Consider the following 23897-nt stretch of genomic DNA (forward strand, 5'->3'; position numbering starts at 1 on the left):
CTATGCATGGTAACATATTGCCATTCCAGGGGTATACTTGTCTCATTACATTCTGGACCATTTAAAGCTACAGAGCATAATGTCATCATACAGAACACAAGTTGGGTGCCAGAATCTCTAAAGTAAGAATATCCAGCAAGGACCTAGAGATATAAAATTTGAATGTACACCTGGTGCCATTGTGCAGGCTGGGTATCTCTATCTAAACCTAAACTGAGTTTGCAATCCCTGGCCTATAGAGATTCCTTGGCACATTTCCTGGCAAATTTAGTAACATGCTGCTGGGCTTATAGCAGAGATCCTGTGGATAGAATGTGCTGAGTTTCTTATATTGGCAAAAACTGCAGAGCAAATTACTGTGTACAGATTAGTACAACTTGTACTAGAACCTTTTTGATGTTGCCTTTCTGTTTAGGGCTAAACTACGTATGACAGTGACAGACCCATCTCATTAAATATAGACTAGCCCAAATCATGTGTAACGTATGGGGTTAATTTATTGATTGCCTTTTATGTCATTCTATAGCGAGGTATAAAGCAAAAGGAGCAGTTAACATAAGAACAGCCCTGCTGGATCAGGCCCAAGGCCCATCTAGTCCAGTATCCTGTTTCACACAGTGGCCCACCAGATGCTGCTGGGAAGCCCACAGGCAGGAGCTGAGGGCATGGCCTGTTTCCTGCTTTTACTCCCCTGTAACTGGTATTCAGAGGCATCCAGCATCTGAGGCTGGAGGTGGCCTATAGCCCTCAGACTAGTAGCTATTGATAGACCTCTCCTTCATGAAGTTATCCAAATCCCTCTTAAAGCCATCCAGGTTGTTGGCTGTCACTGCATCTTGTGGCAGAGAATTCCACAAGTTGATTGTGCATTGTGTTAAAAAGTACTTATTTTTGTTGGTCCTAAATTTCTTGGGAAGCAATTTCATGGGATGACCTCTGGTTCTAGTGTTATATGAGAGGGAGAAATTTTTTATCTCTGTCCACTTTCTCCACACAATGGATGATTTTATAGACTTTATCACATTTCCCTGCAATCGTCTTTTTTCTAAACTAAAAAGTCCCAGATGTTGTATCCTTGTCTCATAAGGAAGGTGCTCTAAGTCCCTGATCATCTTGGTTGCCCTCTTCTGCACCTTTCCCAGTTCTACAATGTCCTTCTTTAGGTATGGAGTCCAGAATTGTACTCAGTACTCCAAGTATGGCCTCACCATAGTTTTGTATAAAGGCATTATAATATTAGCAGTTTTATTTTCAGTCCTCTTCCTACTGATCCCTAGCATGGAATTGACCTTTTTCACAGCTGCCACAAATTGAGTCGACACTTTCAGTGAGCTGTCCACCACTACCCCAAGATCCCTCTCCTGGTCAGTCACCAACAGCTCAGATCCCATCAGCATATGTGTGATGTTGGGGTTTGTTGCCCCAATATGTATCACTTTACACTTGCCAAAACTGAATCACATTTGCCATTTTGTCACCCATTCACCCAGTTTGGAGAGATCCTTTTGGAACTCCTCACATTCTGATTTGGATTTCACTATCCTAAATAGTTTGGTGTCATCTACAAACCTAGCAGCTAACTAGGGATGTGCATGAATTGATTTTTTTCCTCTTGATTTGTACCTGAATTGAATCACTCTTGATTTGTTTTGGGCCTGAATCTTCCCCCTTATCACCCCAGATTCGATTTGTATTGAATTTTCTGAATCTGAATCCATTCAGGGAGGGAAGGGTCCCGGGGGCAAAAGTGTGGGGTAGGTAGTAATGCCCAATGGGTGAAAGCTACCACCCAAATTTCAAAGAAATTGGGCAAAGGGGTGATATTTAAAGAATTTTTGAAGTTTCTGCATCTTTAAGCTTTTTCCCTCAGGGAATAATGGGGATTTCAGCAGCCTTAGTTATAGCTCCATGTGGGGGGCACCAGGGCCAGAGCAGGTTGTGGTGGGTGGTAGTGCCCAATGGGTGCAAGGAAGCTACCACCTAGATTTCAAAGAAACTGGGCAAAGGGGTGGTTTTAAAAGTATTTTTGAAGTCTTTGGGGCAGATTCAGGGCAGAAAGGGGGTTTCTGGGGCAGAAGAGTAGTGCCCCAATGGATGCCTGCTACCTCCTAGATTTCAAAGAAATTGGTGAAAGGGTGATTTTAATTTCTTTTCTTATGTTGGTGCTTCTTTAAGCTCCCCCCCCCCCAGGGAATAATCTGGAATTTCAGCAGCCTCCTAACTCCACTTGGGGGGCACCAGGGTGGCCCAGAGAGGGTTGTGGTGTAGTGCATATAGGGTGCCAACCACCTCCAAAACAACAAGCCCATCGAGCACTAGGTTTTGTTGTTTCTGAGGTGTTCTCAGACTAGATTCTCTAGTAGGAATGAGAATGGAGTCAATGTATGGCATTTGCCGAACTGGATACTGTCCAGCTCCTGTCGGCTATTCCCCAGGTGTCATTTTAAAAGCTGGTCTGTGACCTTTTTTACTTTAAGCACCAGTAGTCTGGTTCCATCTTGGTTCAAGTGCAGTCCATGTCTTTTGTGCGGGCTTTGCTTGCCCCAAAATGTATCCCAGTGCCTAAGTAATCTAAACTCCTCCTCCCAGCACCAATATCTAGGGGTGTGCAATTCGGGTTTTCGGGTGATTCGGCTCGGACCCGAACCGAATCACCCCTGTTCTGTTTTGTACCCGAATCTGGGTCACCTGAATCACCCTTGATTCGGTTCGGATTTGGATTTAATCCAAATCCGAATCTGAATCGATTCGGGGGGGTAAAAAGGGGCCCAGGGGCAAAATTTTGGGGTGGGGTGGTAGTGCCCAATGGGTAGAGTCTACCACCTCAATTTCAGGGGGATTGGGCAAAGTCCTGATTTTTGGCGAATTTTTGAAGTTTTAGTGACTTTGGGGCAGTTCGGGGGCATAGCATGGGATCTGGGCAAAAGGAGTGGGGTGGGTTGGTAGTGCCTAATGGGTGCAGGCTACCTCCCCAATTTCAGGGGGATTGGGCAAAGGGCTGATTTTTGGTAAATTTCTGAAATTCTCATGTCTTTGGGGCAGATTGGGGCAGAAAGTGGGGCCTGGGGCAGAATAGTGGGGTGGGGTGGTAGTGCCTAATGGGTGGAGGCTACCACCCCAATTTCAGGGGGTTTGGACAAATTGAAAAAAAATCTCATTTGCTATGATACAATGAGAATTCACACCTCAGAGGTTTTTAGTAATTGAGGTGTGAATTCTCATTGTATCATAGCAAATGAGATTTTTTTTCAATTAGACAACTCTCATGACCCCACTTTCACTTTTTCACAGCTCAACTACTATGAATAATATGAGGAAGTAATCAATTTAGCACACTTCACCTTATGAAGACAAACCTCATAAAAATAAATTCACCAAAATTCACCCCTCTGCCCAATCACTCTTAAATTGGGGATGGGTGGTAGCCTCCACCCATTAGGCACTATCTACCAGCCCACCCCACTCCTTTGGGGCAGATCCACTTTCTGCCCCCAATCTGCCCCAAAGACACCCAAACTTCAAATATTCCCAAAAAATCAGCCCTCTGCCCAATCCCCCTGAAATTGGGGTGGTAGCCTCCACCCATTAGGCACTACCACCCCACCCCACTCTTTTGGGGCAGATTCACTTTCTGCCCCCAAACTGCCCCAAGGTCACTAAAACTTCAAAAATTCTCAAAAAATCACCCCTTTGTCCAAACCCCCTGAAATTGGGGTGGTAGCCTCCACCCATTAGGCACTACCACCCCATCCCACTATTCTGCCCCAGGCCCCACTTTCTGCCCCAATCTGCCCCAAAGACATGAAAATTTCAGAAATTTACCAAAAATCAGCCCTTTGCCCAATCCCCCTGAAATTGGGGAGGTAGCCTGCACCCATTAGGCACTACCACCCCACCCCACTCCTTTTGCCCAGATCCCATGCTATGCCCCCGAACTGCCCCAAAGTCACTAAAACTTAAAAAAATCACCAAAAATCAACCATGAACCAAATCACCCGAATTTTTCAGGTCCGAAATTCGGGCGATTTGGCTCGTGCCCGAAAAATAATGGGGGACATCGGGGGTGATTCGGTTCGGCCCCGAATCACCCGAAATTGTTCATTTCGGGCACAGATTGTTCTGTGCCCGAAATTTTTTGCACATCCCTACCAATATCTCATCCACTTATTGAGACCATTCAGTTTTTCCTGTCTCACTGACCCTGCGCGTGGAACAGGTAGCATTACAGAGAATGCTACCTTGGTGGTCCTGGACTTTAATATGCTGCCTATCAGCCTAAATTTGGCTCCCAGTCTCTCCTGACTACATTTCCCCACACGGTTGGTGCTGAAGTGCACCACGACAGCTGGCTTCTCTCCAGCATTGCCTAACAGCCTATCTAGATGCCTTATGATGTCTGAAACCTTTGCACTAGTTAATATTCACAGTACAGAAACAGAACCACTTAAAAGAGCAGATTCGCTCAAACATTAATCCAATTAAACATTAAAAGCCTGGGTGAAGAGGAAGGTCTTTAAGTGGCAGCAGAAAACTAAAAGGGTCAAGAGGGTACAAACAACTCTGGGAGGGGGAGTCACTGGGAATGCCCTGTCCTGTGTGCATGGCAAAGAGACCTTCTCTGGTGTGGACATGTGATGGAGCCCCCCCCCAGCTGATCTTGTGTGGTAGGAAGATTCTTCTGGGAGCAGAGCTGCTTAGAGCTCTAAAAGTTATAAACAGCCCCCTGAACCAAACATATTTAAAGAGCAAAAGGGGACATTTGGGTTGGGGAGGCAGTAAACCTTTCTTGCCTGTGGCTTACCTCCTTGCTCTCCGCCTCTGAGGACATTTTCCCCTAACCAGGTTCCAGCAACAGAAGAATGTGGGGAGGTTAGGAGAACCTTAAGGAATTCTCCTTAAGGAGAGTTCAGTCCCCCATGTTCCCCTTTTAGTCTTTAAATCATGCCCCCCACCACCACCCAGTACTTTATATATAATTGGGCAAATCCACTTTTAAAGAGACAGGCCTACCACCATCACTACCATCACTACTTCGAACAAGGAAGATTTTGTTTCTAACCAATGCATGTTGCTGGGACAGAAATAAACATTATCACAGGAAATTATACTGAGAGAGAAAAACGTGCACTTTCAAGGTGTTGCTACAGAATCTCCTCTGCCATTCTCCTCTCCCCTTTAAGATTCTGAAGTAAAAGACCCAAACAGGTAGTAAAAAGATAAAAGGAGTGAAAATGAGACTTAAAAAAAAATACACATAACATAAAATGAATGATGTATGGATCCCTTTATGTGAAGGGATTCTGAGAATAATGTAGAAGTTTCACAGCCTGATTGTATATCCCCACACCATTAGGATGTCAGAATGATAGATGCTGTCGTGAATAATAATTTTTTAGACATTCTACCTTGGAAGAAAGAACCAGTTGAGGGTTAAAATTGTATTATTTATCTCCACTCTGCCTTTCTATGAAGCATATACCTTGACCTACTTCTCTAGTTCTCTGGAACAAGAGCATAACAATGTTGACGAGATAAGCTATGAACGAGTCTCTGACAACAAATAGCTTTACACTTGCAGCTTAACACTTTTGTGGTGTTAGATTGCCTGCACATCCCTTTTTAAAATTTCCTGCTATATGTATCTGTTTTGATTACTAGGGATTCTTTTCCATATGAGGGCCATAAAACATGTCACTAAATTTCCTGCAACCAATTCCCAGGAGCAAATCAAGGCATCTAGCAATCTGGCACTTGCCAGAGGGACCACTATACAGCATTGTTTAGGTTAGTATATCTTTCCATCCTGGGCTGAGCTGGTATTGCAATATTGCCTCGACCAGTATTGATCTACCTATCTGTTACTGCCACTCCCATTCCTCATACTTTAAAAAAAAAAAAAATTCCCACCAATCCTTCCCATCAAATTGGTGCCCTCCCAGCAAGGCAATAGTCGGATGGGAAGGAGCCATGTGACAGAACCTTCCCATTTGGTCAATGTTACTGAAGCAGCATGGAAAGTAATCATGAACAAAGTGACTCCTTTGATACTGCAATAAGGCACAAAGGAGAGAATTTCAATGGTCCAAAGCAGTCCTCTGCACATGATCACATGTCAACAGTGGTGCTCTTACCCCGGACTTGGGGGCTGAAATCCAGGGCCTCTACACCCCCTGGGAGCCCCCAAATTCTCTTTAGTCTGTCCCGGGTGGTGTGGTCACTGCTGGCCTGCATTGCACCGGGTGACCAAGTGTGATTATGATGTATGCAGAGTGCTTTAGAGACAGAGTGGGGGACACACGCGTGTGCCATGCTATATATGTGTGTAGGGGGATGGTGCTTAACTTCCTGTGGGGGCTTCCAATAGCCTTTTAGGTCCAGGCTCCAAAATTACCTAAGTGCACCTCTGCATATCAATGCATAATCAGTTTTTGCTGATTCGCGGATATTCCCCCACTTGAGTATCTTGAGTTGAGACATGTTATGTTGAGACATATTATATTGGATAATAGGCCCCTTGAATTGGACCCAGAAACTAACTAACTAGTAATCAGTGCATCTGTTCCATCACAGGACATGGGTTAGGTTTCTAGGGGAACTAGTAGTGTTCCCTGAACCTGATTCTTCCAATAATTGTTGCTTGATATGAGCTCTTCCAGCCCCTGCATATCTGAGTTAGGCCCGTACACAACCAAAAATATCAGATCAAATTTGATCTGATCTAATTTTTAAAAATGTCAGGAGGCTGACATAACCTCCTCAAAAGCATTGGAATTGAGCTGATATTGTCCAATATGCCTATCCAAAATGATAACTCAACCTCCCAAGGTGGATATTAAAGACTCCCCCCCCAAAAAAAATTGGGGGGTAAGGGTGCAAAGGTACCTCCCCATGAAAGACCAACAGGGCCAATGGGCCCCCTGCCTGTGGCTACTTTTCCCCTTTCACCCCCCCCCAGCTCAATTTTACAGGTACATTCCATAAATTCTATGTTGGAGGGGTTTGGAGAGACTTTCTCTCCAAACAAGTTCCCAGGGTGTTTTTAAGGACTGCACACTTGAAATTGCAGGGGTGTGTGTGCAAAAGTACCCCCCCCCATGAAGGACCCACTGTTCCAGTGGGCTCTTCTTTTGGGGCTACCTTTGCATCCACACCCTGATTTTAGGGGTGCAACCTTTAAAGTCCAGGTCAGGAGCTGGATTGCAGAGAAAACCAGGATAGTTTCATTCTTATATTCCTATCAGAAGTAGAAGGATTTCCAACAGGACAACAGGGATTTTAGTCAGAATTCTGACTATTGGGGCTATTTGTTGTGAAACCCTTCTGATAATGCCCGATATTGGGCATATTGGTCCAACATCCTTTTCAGACCGATACAATTCCACAGTCCTCGTCTGAATTTCAAAAGGTGTGCAACTCTATCCAAGGGATTTATAGTAGTCTATTTGCATGTAATAAAGTCCAGAAAGGAAACAGACTAAATCAATATTTTCTCTTTCTCAGTGGTTTGGTCAGATAACTGGATTCAGGTCTCTCTGAAATAGTCCATGGCTTTATAGACACGTTTCATTGCTGAGAACGATAACAGTAAGCTGAGGGGGATTTTGTAAGTGGGAATATAAATGCCCACAGATAATTATGATGGCTGCATTTATAATAAAATACTGGGAATGTTAATATTGATAGAGAAATATGGCAGCCATCCAGTCATACCATTTATACACAATGCTAATGGTAAAGGGCTATCAAATATTTATTTACTACTTTTGCAAGGCAAAATTTCAAGATGCAGTGCCATTATTTTTAATCTGTGTACCATGATTTTTAAAGTTGCAAGTGTCTGCCAACCTTGGCAAGGTAATGTGAACAAAAAACAAACATTATACTGAGCAATAGCAAGAAGCGTAGCTCATACTTGGATTTATGTTAGAATGAGGTGATGAATGTAGCAGCTGATTGGGCCTAATCACCCTAAACTGCCAAGAACTAACCCTTCCGGCCTCATTAGCAGACTGGGATCAACAATATCACACATTATCTGGGGCTCGTGGCTATGAGAGATCTAGAAGGCATTTAAGATGGCTGAGGGACCTGAGTCTCTTTACCGGAAGCATTCAAGAAAAAGGAGGTTAAGAAAGGTCATGTTAACAGATTTGAAATTATTTTGAAGGATCCCTGGAAGATTACAATAACTGCTGAGGAAATGATAAGGAATAATGGATTGAAATTACGGGAACATGAGAAAATACAATATAACTCTAAGAGCAATTTTGCCATGGTATGAGCCTCCTAGGCCGACAATCATCTAAATCTGTAACCCCACACTGGGTAAGAGAGATGTCCCCATATTTTTATTGTACTCCTCTCCCAACAAGAAGTAGGGGAGAAACAAAATTTGTTTCCACAATTTCTTTGTAGAATTATCTTCTGTTAATTTATGTGTAAATTATTTGCTGAATATTTAATATCTAGTTTTGATGCCCTATGTGTTTGTCATGGTATAATACTTGTCATGGTATCTCATCCTTGACAGTATTTCCCTGTTATATACACAAATTTATTGTGTGTATAATAGCATTAACAGATGACATGCAATATTTTTTAGTATGTAACAGCTTCTAGTTTGTAAGATTTATTTATTATTTTATTTATTATTTATTTATTTAACATATTACTATACCGCCCAAACTTGCGGCCCTGGGCGGTTTACAACAGAAAGGTTAAAACATTAATTAAAACAAAATAAATGATAACAGAAAAGAGTGACACATTACAACAATTTAAAATTTTTAAAAATATTTTAAAATAATGTTAAAAATATTTAAACACTATTTAATTAGAAGCCAGGGTGAACAGATGCATCTTTAAAGACTTTTAAAAAGTTGTCAGAGATGAGGAGGCTCTTATTTCAGCAGGTAGCACATTCCTAAGCTTTGGGGCAGCAGTGGAAAAGGCCCGTCCCTGAATGGCCACCAGACAAGCTGATGATCTCATATTTAATATGAGATTTAATATTTGATTCCTGCCAAAACAATTGAGAGATGCCAGCAAATGAATACAGGAGACCCTCTTTATCCACGGTTTTGCAGATCATGATTTCCTATATCCACATATGGACTGTAGAGAGCCAGTTTCTTTATTTGTGGCAGGAAATATAGACAGTTTTACCTATATGTGGTTCCTGATTGGCTGGAAATAACTTCGGATGTTGTTTCCAGCTGCCATTTTGTAGCTCTTTTTTTAAAAAGTGAAAAATCAGAGGATTTGGGGGGACATTCCTGGAGAGCTGGAGACCTGGAGAGCAAGGTACTGTGATTCACTGCTGTTATTTCTGCTCCTCCCTGCTTTTCTGGCCACTTTTTTGTTGGAGTAAGAAACCTCTAGTTTAGGCCCAGCAAGTTTACCAGTAATAGTTTTAGCTCTAATGACACTCACTACACCAGTTTTTTTATACACTCTTCAGGATCATTGGCAGATGGAATGGAAATGGTGGCTAAGGAGTGGATGGAGATCAATAGGTAGGACTTTAGCCATTACTGGGGTGACCAGTATTGTCTGATGTATTATAAAATCTCAGCTCTGCATTCTGTTCTACAGAACTGCACTGTGTTGTCTTAGTAAAATTCTGAGCTTGATTAAAATTTTGCGTGGAGACAAATGCTTGAATATAGAGAAAATTGCCCAAGTTTTGCACATACTAAAAATGTTCTCATTTGTATTCAGTGCCAAGCTGATACATTTGTTTCTCTTTTGGTAAACACAGTACAGCTGTGTATTGTGAAGTGATATTACCTAGCTATATTTCTAACCCATTCTTTCATTTACTGTTTGCAAGATGTGCAACATGTCACTGTTGAACATCAACCTGCACTCCTTTATTGTTTATCAAATATCAAAGTTGGCCTGGAATTATAAGAGACAGTATTATTCACAGGCTGAATAATGGAGATGCATCTGCCGTTTAGTATGAGGGACAGTTTTCACATTACACTTTAAAGTGTAATTTTCATGAGTCACACCTTTGCCTGAAAATATATGCAGAGGAAAAGTACGACTGGCAATAGTAGCTCAGAGAGAAGACCTGGGAATAGCAAAATAAATTCCAACGAAGTTCATTCATAGCAATATGTTAGTGTTGACCAAATAGAAAGACGCAAGTTGTCTTAATTTTTCAGACTTTCAGCTTGATTTTATTCATAAGACCTGGCCTACACATGCAGCAGAATGAGGTGGATATAAGGTGGTAGAATTCTGAGGTGGTAAAATGGACAATTCTGGGCCAGTTCAGATGATATTTTTAAACACATTTAATATATCTGTGTTTCTTTACACCAACTTAGAAAACAAATTCAGATGAACAGACCAATATGGGTAGGGTGTATTATTCCAATCACGTGTTTAGAATCCTACTGTACCTTTCTTTCACAGATGCAGGCCTATCACTCCCCTCTCTCTATGGTTCCCAAGCTTTCTTTGTTGTATTTCCTGCTTCAAACACAGCACCTGCCCATAGATACAAGTAAATAATGAGCCCTTTCTCACGATCATATGAGAGGGCTTGAGGATGGGCAGTGGGGAAGGCAGCAGAAGCTTGCCTTCCCTGCAGACAATCCAGCTGCCGGGTCTGGGAGGGTCAGGGTCCCAATTCCACATGCCCAGACAGTCTGCTGCTCCCCCTGGCAGTGCGGAGGTGTGGGGGTCAGGATGCAGTTCGCTGAAATGTCTTTCCAAGACCTCTGGTGGCATGTTGCTGTCCAAGTGTATTGGTCCGTTGCTGTGGTGGTTCATGGTGATATGCCAGAATAGGGCTGAGATGGTTCTGACTGTTTGGATGAGATGTGTCTAGGTGTCTTTCATGGCATCTCTTTTCTTGTATTTGAGAAGTTGTTTGTATTGCCTCTTCTGCTTAAGGATGTCCTGCCCAGACAAAGGTTCTGCATTCACTTTGTAGGTGTTGTAGCTGACAACAATAGTGGCCAGTGAGGGCAGTGGTGAGGGGTGGGTGGGCAGTGAGAGGCACCTTTAAAAATCAATTAGCAGGTGCTTACCTTTGTTACTGCAGCACTTGCAAACTGTCTCAAGCAGTGGTGCTCCAGTGGTATCCCATGCAGGGTGGCAGCACTCTGCCTGGCATCCTTTGCTGAGCAGCGGCATGGCCCTGGCCACTGCATGCATTTGCATGATCAGCATGGTGTTGCTGACCACACAAATGGCCTCTGTGCACATGCAGAGGCCAGGGCCACATTGCCACCCCACACAGGATGCAGGGCAGAGCACCTCCGCACCGCCCAGGATACTGGGCGGAGTGCTGCTGGTTGAGGTGCACTTGAGGTGCACTTGAGTGCTGCTGCTTGTAGCTGATAAGCACCTTCTAATTTAAATATTTTTAAAGGTGCCTCTCCCCCGCCGCTGCCCTCAGTGGCCACTACTGATTGGCAATGAGCATTTGGGGGGCTTCAGTGCATTCGCAGTCAAACCATGGTTTGTAGTAGCCGAGGTGCTGCTTGAGGCAAGGAGTGTTTTCATGAGTTAGGTGCTTTTGTAGTTCCTGCACTAGCTAGCTGTAGTTCTCTAGGAGTAAGTTGGAGGATTCTGCCAAGAGCAAGGAGAGACGGATGCATTGGAAATGTTCTGAAGTGAGTTGTTCTGCGATTGCTTTGTTCAATTGGAGGGAACCATCTGATGCGGAAAGCTCTTCCCAATGGTAAGATTTGTGGGTGGTATAGAGTCTTGGCGTGGGGCTGCTGAATGAAAGGTTTTAGTTGCAGGGCAGGGGCGTAACCACCACCTGGCCACCACCCCTCAGGGGCAAAGCCTCGCGGCCCCGACATGCCCTCTGCATGGCTAACCCCCACTTCTGATGTCAGCCATGGGCAGGGTTAGTGGGACCGTGGCAGCGGCTGGACACGGGACACCGGTGATCTGGCTCTACTACTGTTGCGGGGAGATTGGGAAATGATCACTGTCAAATTGGGAGATGACCTCAAAGCAGTCTACAAATTGGAGCAGGTTTCCAGAAATTATTACATGATTAGGAACATAGGAAGCTGCTATATACTGAGTCAGACCATAGGTCCATCTAGCTCAGTGCTGACTACACAAACTGGCAACGGCTTCTCCAGTGTTGCAGGCAAGAATCTCTCTCAGGTTGGTTATGCAGCATTCCAGGTCAGATCACAATTTCCTGACCTGTGATTTCCGTCTTGGTGGAGTTAAGTAGATGTTGATCACTAGCAGGGTACAGTGACTGAAGTAGATTGTTACAGCAATTGTGTGTTGATCAAATGAGAAGAATCTTGTTGACATGATTGCATGCAGGGTGGTGAAGACTATTACTCCCAGTCCACCTCTAGGGCTGCCCCTTTCCACACCAGCTTCTACTCCCAGTGAGCTGAAGCTGTTAAGTGTGAGGTCCTCAGCTGTCCAGGTTTCCTGTACCATTATGACATCATATCTGGAGATGAAGGAGACATCCCTGCAGCTGGATTGCCAACCTGCTACATTCTAGGTCAGGAAGGAGACCTTATGCTGGTCTTTTGTGCATCATTCTGTGATTATTTGGCAGAGATCTGTGTAGAGGTTCCCAGTGGGGGGTGGGGGGCTTGGGGCATGATCGATTGGATGCCTGCTGCCGTGGAGTCAGGGTGGGAAATCTCTCAGGATGTTTCTCATGCTGATGTCTCTGATGATTCTTTGGGTCTTGTGGTTCCGGTGGCTGCTGCTCTTGTGGCAGCAAGGGTGATAGTGGACATGCAGGCAATAATGTAAGGACCTCAGGGGAACCATGTGGCAGCTGGGGCTCCTGAGATTGGGTGGGTGATATAGTGGTCTCTTATAGCTGTATCCATATCTTGAGATAGTGAGGTTAATGGTTGGCATGCATCCCCATTCCTCAGGTCCTTGGGGCTTGCATGTGACAACTGTGGCTCTTGGGATGCTGTGGGTGGTGTAGATGTCCCTTCCTTAGCAGGTGCTGTCTCTGTATGGTTTGCCTGCAGTTCTTCAGCATCAGAGGGGAGCCTGCATGAAGGTGTTGTGTGCTGGGTCTGGGCAAGGTCAGAATGAGTAACCCCACTCCTCAGGGTGGCTGGTGTTGAGGGAGGGGGTCTCTCTGGTATTCATTTCACTGTCCTTGGCCTCTGAATCTAGGTTGGACTCAGTGTAGAAGATAAAGTCAGAATAGTGGACTGACAGTGTCCTCATTAGTCTGGGTGGAGTCTCAGTCTTTATGTTTGGGTTGGTTAGGGCAGTTGAGCTATTGGGTCCTTCTGATGTGACCTGAGGAGGGGGATGGGTATTCATCGCATACCTACAACCCAACCCACAAAACAAATGGTAACTGGGTGATTTTAAACAAATCTTTAACCTTTCCCCCCAAGCCGCCAAAGTATCCTATGGGGGTTTGGGGGAAAGGTTAGATGTGTTAAACATTGTTCACTAGCTCATTCATTTTGTGGGTTGGATGGTAGGTAGCACCCATCATGCCCTACCACCCAACCCACTTTGGTGTCCCTAGAAGCTAACCATTGGAAACAGTGGGGTGATTCAGGTTTCCCCATTGTTCCCTATGGCCAAAACAATTGAAAAGTTTCACGTTGTTCTGTTGAAATAACTGGTTAATCTGCTGCTTTGGTGAAATGTTTTGGCCATCTGCGTTTTGTTTCAAGCTTGAAACAGAATGCAAAAATCATTTCATGCACATCCCTAGTTGAAGGTATCATCTGAACTGGCCCACTGTGAGGCTGCGTGGGAGATACCATTTTTGAATGAATTTTCAGCTGCACATATAAACTAGGCCGCAGTTGGAGTGCCACAAATAAACCTCTACTCTTGCTATGTTTGGAAAGCGTGGTGGAGCCATCTGGCTCTGCCCCCAGAAAACTCTTTCTTATTGTTAAATTTGGCCAGCAAAGCTTTCTGCCAGCCTCTGTGGTCCAGTAGCTTAAAAGGTGTAAATAGAAAGCCATGAAAAGTTATGTCTTCACGCAGTGATGACAACAGAATTATTCTCTCAACTGAGATAGTTGGCCCATTTATTCCTCCTCCATTCTAGCTCATCCTCAATTCTGAGCTTTTTCTCAGAGGCCTATGCCTAGGATTGCAGCCTTAAAGACCAGGGGCATAGCAAGGCTAGAATCAGCCCTGGCAGTGTTCCCTCTAACAGTTGGCTACAATTCCGAGAATCCCCAGCTGCAGTGGCTTTTGCCTGGGGGTTATGGGAGTTGTAGTCTACAACGTCTGGGAATCCCTGTTAGAGGGAATGCTGGTCCCTGGGACAAAAAGTGAAGATAGGCCCTTAACTCTCCCCTTATTCTTTGTTCTTTGCTCAAGCGGATGCTCAAATAACAAACTGTCAATCAGCCAGCATGTGCCCTCCTTCAGGCTCAGGGACACCCCCACCCCATTCAATTGTAGCTATGCTCCTGTTGAAGTCTATTGTGAGCCAAAGTGGAAACTGCTCCTAAAGTCTCTCATAAGCAAAATATACAAAGAAACTCTTCAAGTGCCAACTGCCAATGCCTAGCATTCTGCCTGTTCCTCACTGTATGAAATATATATCATGCTGGCAGTTTCTAGGATGTTTTTTTGTTTGGAAAAGTTCCATCTTTTGCAAAATCCAGTGGCTGTCAAGTTTATTGTTTGCAGAGTGAAAATGAAAGTACTGCATTACAGCTGAAGGACATCATGGATATTGGACATGCACCACGCTACTACAGAAACGATAGTGCTAGTGAAATTACTATAATTTAACATCTCTAGGAGCAGGATTTCCCCCTCAGTATTGCGGTGCCATATGCACCAGAAAATAGCTGTCAGATGAAACCTAATTGAATAGAATTGGATTGTCATTGCATTGCAGGTTGAGTGTGGAGCAGTTAAAAAGTGCTGATTAAAAATTAGAGTGTAACTTCTTACCATTTAGCTTGGAATCAGAATTCATGGATAAATGGGTAAAGGAAAATTAAAGGATCTTGACTTACAGAATGGCATCCACTTAATATAGAATGATGATCCAGAATAGCTGTCAATCAGGCATAAACTACGAAGCTTTTTATGCTGCCAAGACTGTGGGAATAATGAGAGAATTCTGAGAGAACATCATTTTCAAATGGTCCTTCTTGTAAATGCAGCCCACCTTTTGATTGTACAAACTAGTTACTTCAGCTAAAATGTTCAGGGTATACAGTACATAATCTTGTGGATCTTGCTAAAGCAGTGGAGGTCAGGCCAAACAATGCCCCCCTATCAATTTCCGTGACCCCCTTTGCAACTTATATATTGTCTAAATTTGTCCGAGATCTTGCCTGGCCTGAGTAGGCCAGTAATTTTATAGTTTCCTGTCAAACTAATTGCAACAGAAATAACACAGGGAGGTGGTTCCCATGATCAGTGGGAGCCGCCAGGGGAGGGTTAGCGGGGAGAGCGGGCTTAGTCCGCTTTCCCCACACATGAGCAGGCAGTCTGCTCCGGGTGGCCGAAGTGGCTGTCCACACGACTGCCGGCTCCATTACGGAGCCGGCGGGGACTGGGAGGATCGGGGGCTGCATGGGCTCCTGGAACTTCCAGCATTCCCTGCACAACCACGCAGAGCATGCTGGAGAGACCCCCGAGCTGGGAGGTTGCTTTTAAGCCTCCCAGTCAGGGGTCTTCTCATGAATTGCCGTGGCGTGGAGCCGTGCCGCAGCAACACACGATTTAAAAAACCAGGTTTGCAGAGCACTAGTGCCGCAAACTTGGTTTAAGGACAGGGGTAGTTTAGCGAGTTATCCGCTGAAGAACCACTGGGCTCGCAGCCAGCCTGGGGGTTCTCACGATGGGTGAAAATTGGGCTAGCCTCCACTAGCCTGATTTTCTCCCATTGTGTGAATAGCCTCATGGTTTTTTAGACTCAGAAACATTCCTGATCAACATATTCAGACTTATCCAAGTCTACCAAAAGTTGAGAAGGTCACTGTTATAGGACACCATATTTGATTTTTACACTGAGTGGCATGAATTTAGAAAAACACATAACTAAATGTCTGGTCTAGTTTAAAAAATTCCATGAATGTGTGGCATTAATCTTGGACGTTGACCAGTATTCTCTTCCTTACCACCTCCACTATTCCTCACTATCCCCCTTTATGGGCTCCAAGCGTGGTAGCAGAGCAGCAAATCTTTGAGTGGCTGGCAAAGGGAAACATGAAAAAGGAGGGAAAGACTCCCAAAGGTCCTGATAAATTTAAATAGATTTATTCAGTATGTTTTTAAAAAATTTGCTGACTTGGCAAAGAGGCACCTTTCAACGTGGTGATTCTCTTTATTTAGCAGGGGGAGAGTAACTGGCCCTCTCCACCCCCAGCAGAGTACCTCCAGTGACTGTTGCTGGTGTCTATCTTATGTTTCTTTTTAGACTGTGAGCCCTTTGTGGACAGGAATCCATCTTATTTATTTGTTATTTCTCTGTGTAAACTGCCCTGAGCTGTTTTTTTGGAAGGGCGGTATAGAAATTGAATGAATGAATGAATTTATAGATGGAAATTAGTACACTTTTACCAGATTGTTTTGTATCACCTTGCACCAGGCCTGCACAACATAGGGCCCAGGGGCCAGACGAGCCTGCACAAACTTTCCCCCCAAGGATTGCCCAAAGTTTTGCAGTGCCTGAGGAGAGGTGCAAAATACTGCTTTGTCCCATGGCCCTGGTGGGGGTCATCCCCCTTTCAAAATTAAATTTTGCAAGCTTCAAATGTGCACAAGGGGCAGGGAGGAGGAAAGGTAGCTAGCAGCCTCCTCTTTTCTCCTCATGCTGTGCTAACTAAAAACTGCTTTCATTTATATTTAATAATTAATCTTAATGTAACAATGTACTGAACATTTACCTTGTCCCACACACACCAAGTTATGGTTGGTTCTAGCCCACTGGGGTATTTGAGTTGTGCACCCCTGCCTTACATGTTTCGAGCCAAAAAAATGTTCCCCAAACGTAGCATCCACTGTTCTGGATGTTACATTTGGGGAACACAAATGTAACATGTAACATCCAGAACAAATGCAGAGGGGGATCATTAGTTGAACATTTTCTGAAACACAACCACAAATCCACATAATTGATCTTTGGGGTGATAGAGCAGGTGAAGAATCCGAATGGGGGACTGTTGTTGAGAAAGGCGATACAATGGATTTTGAGGTTACAGACCATTACACCCAAAAGGTTAAATGGAGATTTAGACTATGCTTCCCTTTTGACACAATAAGATATTCCTGACACACTTTCTGACTGGTCACTCATCCAATTAAAGCATTCTAGAACAACATATTAACAAAAGGTTAATATGTTTACTTTAAAGTAGGTCGTAGAGAGTTTGTTCCTGAAAGAATATATAAATACTTTTGGTGAGATTTCAAGAGAAGCAAACATAAGTCACTGTGATCAGTTTCACTTACCGAGGTATGCTCCATTCATTCTTCCCTCCTTTGTTTTTTTAGAAAGAGGTTTTCAGTGCTAGCTAGTTTATTCTTACAAACTCCAGCTTTATGATCTATACCAGATGGTTGGTTGCACTGACACTTTATATGGTTACCTTTTGATATACCTTTATATGGTTTTTATAATTCAGAATTGTTTTTATATTTTTTTACATTACGACATATTAATAAGAGTCTTTAAGACATAAAACATTGATTATTTAATATTTTGATAGCAAATATATTATGTTATGATTGGTTTTATCTATATGATATCACGTTCATATTCTGATAATTTTAATTTTTATATTCTTCATATCACATATATACTACCTTCCTGCAATATTTTGTATATTGTTTTTTTAGAATTGTCTGAGGAAGAACATTTTTGACTCGAAACACGTAAGGCAATACATAACAAGCTGATGAAAGTGTACCAATTAAAAACATACTGAATAAATCTATTGAAATTTATCAGTACCTTTGGGAGTTTTCCCCCCATTTCCCCATTTCTGACTTGCTGGTGGTGTGTCATTTCTCTCTCTCCCCCCACCCCTCTTATCCCTGAGGGAGAATACCATCTGTAACAGCTAGGAGAGAGGAGGTGAATAGTGCCCATGAGAGCAATATAGTGGAGAAGCAGGACGGGGGTTGGTCCTAGGATTTATAGCCTTGCTTTTTCTAGGACAGGCTGGCTTGTCCAAACCAACCCAGCCGGTCCTTTGATAGGAGTAATCGTGTTTGGACAACACTGCCTGCCAGCCCTGCCCACTATGTGATAAGGGTTGTGAGCGCACATATCCTGCTCCCTCTCCTGGCATGCCATTTCACTTGGCATAATAGCATGGAGGTGGTTCATCTGAACGGACCCACACTTGCAATTTAAACATTTCATTTAAGTTGTCCCCCATACAAATATGGCACACAAATGTGCTCCCACACACAAGGAGAATGGCACCCTAGGAAGGGAAGTGGGACGTGTTTGCTGGTGGACAGTATTGTCTGAATAGGCATACTATTGGCATTTCCAAATGGCTTACAATTTAATTCAGCCTCTCTGTGAGGGAAAATTGCACATCTTCTCTGACCCACACCTGTTTTTCTGCTTCTCACTCAAGGGGGATTTCTCCCCATTCAAGTTATAACTCTTTAATTTGAGAAGCCAGAACCATCTGCTTTTCTGTTTCTCAGGATTTCCCTGAATGCCTTCATTTCACATGTATACCATCAACATATTAAATCCCCAGCCATATCAACTGTTCCCTCCCTACTCTTTGTTGTCATATTAAGGAGAATTATTTTTCTATGTACAATTCAGTCAATCAAAACTCTGTTATCTCCAAGTGTAATATCAGCCTGTCTGCAATCCCATCCTTTATAATCTGTCGAGGTCAGTTTATCAACTCACTGAGGTGATCATCAGCCTATGTTTGGACTGTGCCACTTCAGACTGAAGATGGAGCTTGAATGCTCCAGCCGTACCAAAAGGTTTTTTTTAAAAAAGGAACGCCCTCGCCACCCCACTTCAGGTGCCAGGGAAAAGACTTCTGGCCTAGGCTTCCTTTGGACCTGCTAGGTTTTGATATTATTATTATTATTATTGTTTTTTATTATTTATTCGATTTCTATACCGCCCTTCCAAAAATGGCTCAGGGCGGTTTACACAGAGAAATAATAAATAAATAAGATGGATCCCTGTCCTCAAAGGGCTCACAATCTAAAAAGCAACATCAGTTAGACACCAGCAACAGTCACTGGAGGTACTGTGCTGGGGGTGGATAGGGCCAGTTACTCTCTCCCTGCTGAATAAAGAGAATCACCACGTTAAAAGGTGCCTCTTTGCCAAGTTAGCAGGGGTTTTTCTGCTTCTCACTCATAGTCTACTGATAGACTATGATTGCACTGTGCAAGCCATGAAAAGCTATCAGACAGACAGATAATGCAAGACTTATATCTTTCATTTTGAATATTTTGTTTTCTGAAAAACAATGTGATGAGTTGCTTTTGTCCTGTTCTGGAAGACAAGAGTTTTGAAATAAAGGCATTCATTTTTGAACAGCTGAAACCTGTGCTTCTGTAGTCTCTGCAGTGGTTTCCCTTTTATATTTCAGAATGTGCTGGCTCTGGTTCTCTTGAAAACACCATGTTATAAGCATTTTCTTTCAAAATTTAATGATGCCATAACAAAAACATGTATGGACTTGGGGAAAAACAAAATAAATGGCATTGTGTAGAAAATTTTTCATCTTGTATATAACAGAACAAAATACAACAAACAGCAAACTCTGGAGATCTCTCTCTCTCTCTCTCTCTCTCTCTCTCAACTATTTTTATACATTAAGAAGTCAAACTGAGCATGATCATAGGTGTTTGGTAGTCCATTCTCTCATACAAGAAATTTCAGTTTGTCCCCTAAATATGGGGCACCTTGTAAAGGAACACAGTTTTTATCTGGTAAAGAGTAAAGCTGTGCATGGACATAGGAGTGGTAGCAGTTAGGTGTTTTAACCTTGCAACCTTCCTGATTTCAGTGTTGGGCTAACACTTATGGAGATTAGTACATCAGCCCCGTTCAGACGTTCAAAAGCAGAGTGAGCGAAGGGATTTCTGGATCCACTTTCTTTTGTGTGGAACATATTATAAAATAGTCTTGCTGTGTCTTTACAGGAAAACTTCCTATTTCTTAGGTCTGAGGACTGTGAGGGGTGTGTGTGTATGTGTGTGTATGTATGTAGCAGAGAGCAGTAGGCCTGCCTGTTAAGTGTTTGTTCTCTTTTTTATAGTTATCCTTTGGGCTCCAAATACAAATAGTTGAGACCTTATGATGCCTTTGGTGTGAATTCTATTCTTAACAGTATTACTTGGTTACAAAAGTGGGATTTCATTAAAGCAGAAGCTTCCAGATAAAGAAAGAAAGGGGAAATAGCTATGTTTAGACGCAGGGAAGCTTTCCAGTGTAATGAAAAGGAGGAAGATGTTGAACAACATTTGGAGTCTGTTGTTTTAAATTATTTTAAAACAAATGATGCCGAAGAAGATGATTGGGAAATGGCTGTGCTCCTCACATTACTAGGGTGGGTGACTTTTGCTTTGCAGAAGGATTTAATTTACTCAGAAAAGTGTGAGCAAGTAAAACTATATGGAGTCCTTCCTCATTCTATGCTAGCCTGTCGCCTTATATCCTGGACCCACTGTTGATCCCCACCCCAATTATCTCCTACCCTGTCATCTCCTGGTTTTGCCTGCTGACATTGCTGTATGCATGTGTGTGTTTTGATATGAAAAATTGGGCCTGACAGGTTCCAAGCATTGCTGCAAGAGAAAAGGAATGCTTTACCAGATCCCAGTGGATCCAGCCTAGGCTTCAAACCCATTGCCATGAGGAAAAATTGGAGCTAAATTATAGATCATACTTGAGGAGGGTGTTTCTGTGAATTTATTTCCCTGCATCTGGGTATCTACATGGGGATGTCCAGATTCTGTGAAATTTGCTAGTACCAATCAGAAACAATAAAGAAAAGCAAGAACAGACATCATGAATAGTATGACCTGCTAGCTCAGCCCCTCCTCCAGACCAGAGAGAGAGAGAGAGAGTGGCGGTGGGGTGAGAAAACCTGCTTGTATGGAAACATCGCCCCATGCTGACATGCTCTGGATCCCTGCCCTCCCCCTCCCACCCCACTTTCCATGCTTACAATATCTGTCTGCAGAGACAAATCCTATACTCCTGGAGAGGTTATTCCTGTGACTGATATGTTGGGACACCTCAGTATTACACCTCATGGAGAGGATGAAGCCAAATGCTATAAACATGGAGAGCAGCAGAGGGGCAAGTTACAGAGTACATCAACATAGGAACATAGGCAGCTGCCAGATACTGAATCAGACCATTGGTCCATCTAGCTCAGTATTGACTACATAGACTGGCAGTGGCTTCTCCAAGATTGCAGGCAGGAGTCTCTCTCAGCCTTATGTTGGAGATGGCAGTGAGGGAACCTGGGACCTTCTGCATGCAGGTGCTCTTCTCAGAGCGGCCCCATCCCCTACGGGGGATTTCTTACAGTGCTCACATGTGGTCTTCCATTCAAATGCAACCAGGGCAGACCCTGATTGAGAAACTGCAGTTGTTGTTGTTAATTCAGTTTCTATACCACCATTCCAAACAATGGCTCAGGGCGGTTTACACAGAAAAATAATAAATAAATAAGATGGATCCCTGTCTCCAAAGGGCTCACAATCTAAAAAGAAACATCAGATAGACACCAGCAACAGTCACTGGAGGTACTGTGCTCGGGGTGGATTGGGCCAGTTACTCTCCCCCTGCTGAATAAAGAGAATCACCACGTTAAAAGGTGCCTCTTTGCCAAGTTAGCAGGAGACATTCAGAATCATGTCTTCTGGTGTATCTTTATCTAAAAGTGCCCTGTCATTCCTTTTAAACCCATCAATGACCAGCTACTGTCAGATGCCCCTGTGCACCTTCCCAATATGCCTGCACACCTTCCAAGCTTCCATTCCTGTAAAAAAACACACACACCCATGCTAGAAATGTGAGGAACTGTGTAGAAACGTTCATGGTGGAAGTGGCCACCTCCATGTTGCACTGAGGGAGTACTGCAGTTTCATCAGCATCAGACGTTTCCATGCACAGCCCTGCTATTAAGCAAGTACAGAGTCTCCAGTTTATCTAACTCCTGAACAGGGCTTAGGTGACATGTTCTCTCATGAAAAAGAAGTCCGGAAGTTCCTTACTTCTTGTGGGATTTCCTATGATCAGGCAGAAAAGCTAATAGAGTGAGGGTGCTGACTGACAGCTCGAGGGAGGGACAAGCATCCTACTTCTCAAGGAGAGCAGAAACCTATGCTGAAGATAGGATTCACAGACCCTGGAATATAAGTGAATCAATGAGTTAAGCCTCTGGTCTCCAGAGTGCATAGAATAAATAACACTTGATCCTAGGGAAAGGGAGCAGTACCTAAACAGCATTTGACTTTCATGTATAATTAATACAAATATGCCATAGTGCCACAGCTGCCTATCAGCCAAATCAGGGAGCTAGAAACACAAAGAGCTTAACTAAAAGAAACTAAAATAAGCTAAAGGAGCCTAAGAAACCCTCAGTTTTTTCAATGTTCTCAAGGCCTTGCTACAGTCTGGCTCAAGCAATGCACTAACTGGGAAACTAAAAATGAACAAAATGAAAATGAAAAAATGAACAAAAAAATTGCAGGCTGTAAAGTAAAATGGTTTATTTATGTTATTCTAGAAATAAATTACGAGTTTTTCTTCCATGTTGTATATGTTACAAGTTTTCAACAGACCCAGGGAAATGATGCTTGAGTACTTGTCCTATGCTGAAAGACATTTTCTCTTCATTTTGTTTTCTCTCTAGATACCACAACATACTCCACTGAGCAATCTGAGCACTTTAAGCCATGCAAAGATAAGGATCTTGCATACTGTCTCAATGATGGAGAATGCTTTGTCATTGAAACCTTAACAGGCTCCCACAAACACTGCCGGTAAGTCTTTATGCCAAGTGTTAATAACTGCATTTCTAAATCATGGTTCTATCCCGGGAGGGGCGGGGGGAGAAAAAATAAATACTTGCCTACTAGGGAATATTATCTGTGATACATAAAAGAGTGGGAACTGCAGCAGACTGGGCTTATTATTTTTGATAATATAAACAACAATTTTTCACCTGATTAGATACAGAGTTTTTTGAAAATACAGGGAATATATTTGGGGAGTGGACCAAATATATATGCATTTGTAGGTGGAAGTGAATTTTCATAACTAATTGTCTTTCTGTGGTGAAAGTTCCCCTTTATGTTTGAAAGTAAGAATGGAATTTTGATAATAGTATCTCGGGTTCAGTAGGAAAAGTGAGTGGTCCATCTAATGTTCACTAGAATTAATACAAGGTTGGCTTCAGGTTGTTTAGGGCTGCTGAGTTAGAGACTGCCAGTGGGCCTCTTAATCTAGAAATGGGGAGATGTGCCAGACATAATAGTAAAACATCTTATTTGCATTCAGTACTAAGCTTTGTGGGAAGGGGACAGCAGAATTAGGGGGAAGTCAGGCTTATTTTTCCATTATAACATATTGTCCAGCAATTTCTGTGTATGATTATTCAGCATAATTGCATATCTTTCTAGTATGCTCATCAGATGCAATTTGGTGTGCCACCATAGCTAGCTATTATTCTCTAATATACAATATTTTATATATTGTTTTTATTTGGCAGTCATTTCAGGGCAAAGAAGGGCTAAGAGCAGCTTAAAAGGGATGTTCCTGTAGCTTTTGGGTGATGTTGGCTTCTCAGATCTAAATAAAAGATCAAAATGATGCTCTTTGTCCCCTACTCTGGCCTTGAACCTATTGTTGTATTTAAATAAAGCTCAGAGCCAGAGACAGGGACAGAATATGTATCCCTAGAATCTAGTGC

At 43.1% G+C, this 23897-nt stretch overlaps 1 protein-coding gene across 3 annotated transcripts in view; it reads left to right on the forward strand.

Moving 5' to 3' along the window:
* Positions 1–23897, forward strand: part of NRG3 (neuregulin 3) — a 1024900-nt gene that overhangs the window by 380395 nt on the left and 620608 nt on the right. For all 3 annotated transcript variants that reach the window (XM_053306235.1, XM_053306234.1, XM_053306236.1), the window contains exon 2: positions 22839–22968. In XM_053306235.1, coding sequence (XP_053162210.1) covers positions 22839–22968 — 130 coding nt within the window. The remainder of the gene's footprint in view (positions 1–22838; positions 22969–23897) is intronic.

Source organism: Hemicordylus capensis, chromosome 3 (genome assembly GCF_027244095.1).
Source record: "Hemicordylus capensis ecotype Gifberg chromosome 3, rHemCap1.1.pri, whole genome shotgun sequence".
Taxonomy (NCBI): Eukaryota; Metazoa; Chordata; class Lepidosauria; order Squamata; family Cordylidae; genus Hemicordylus; species Hemicordylus capensis.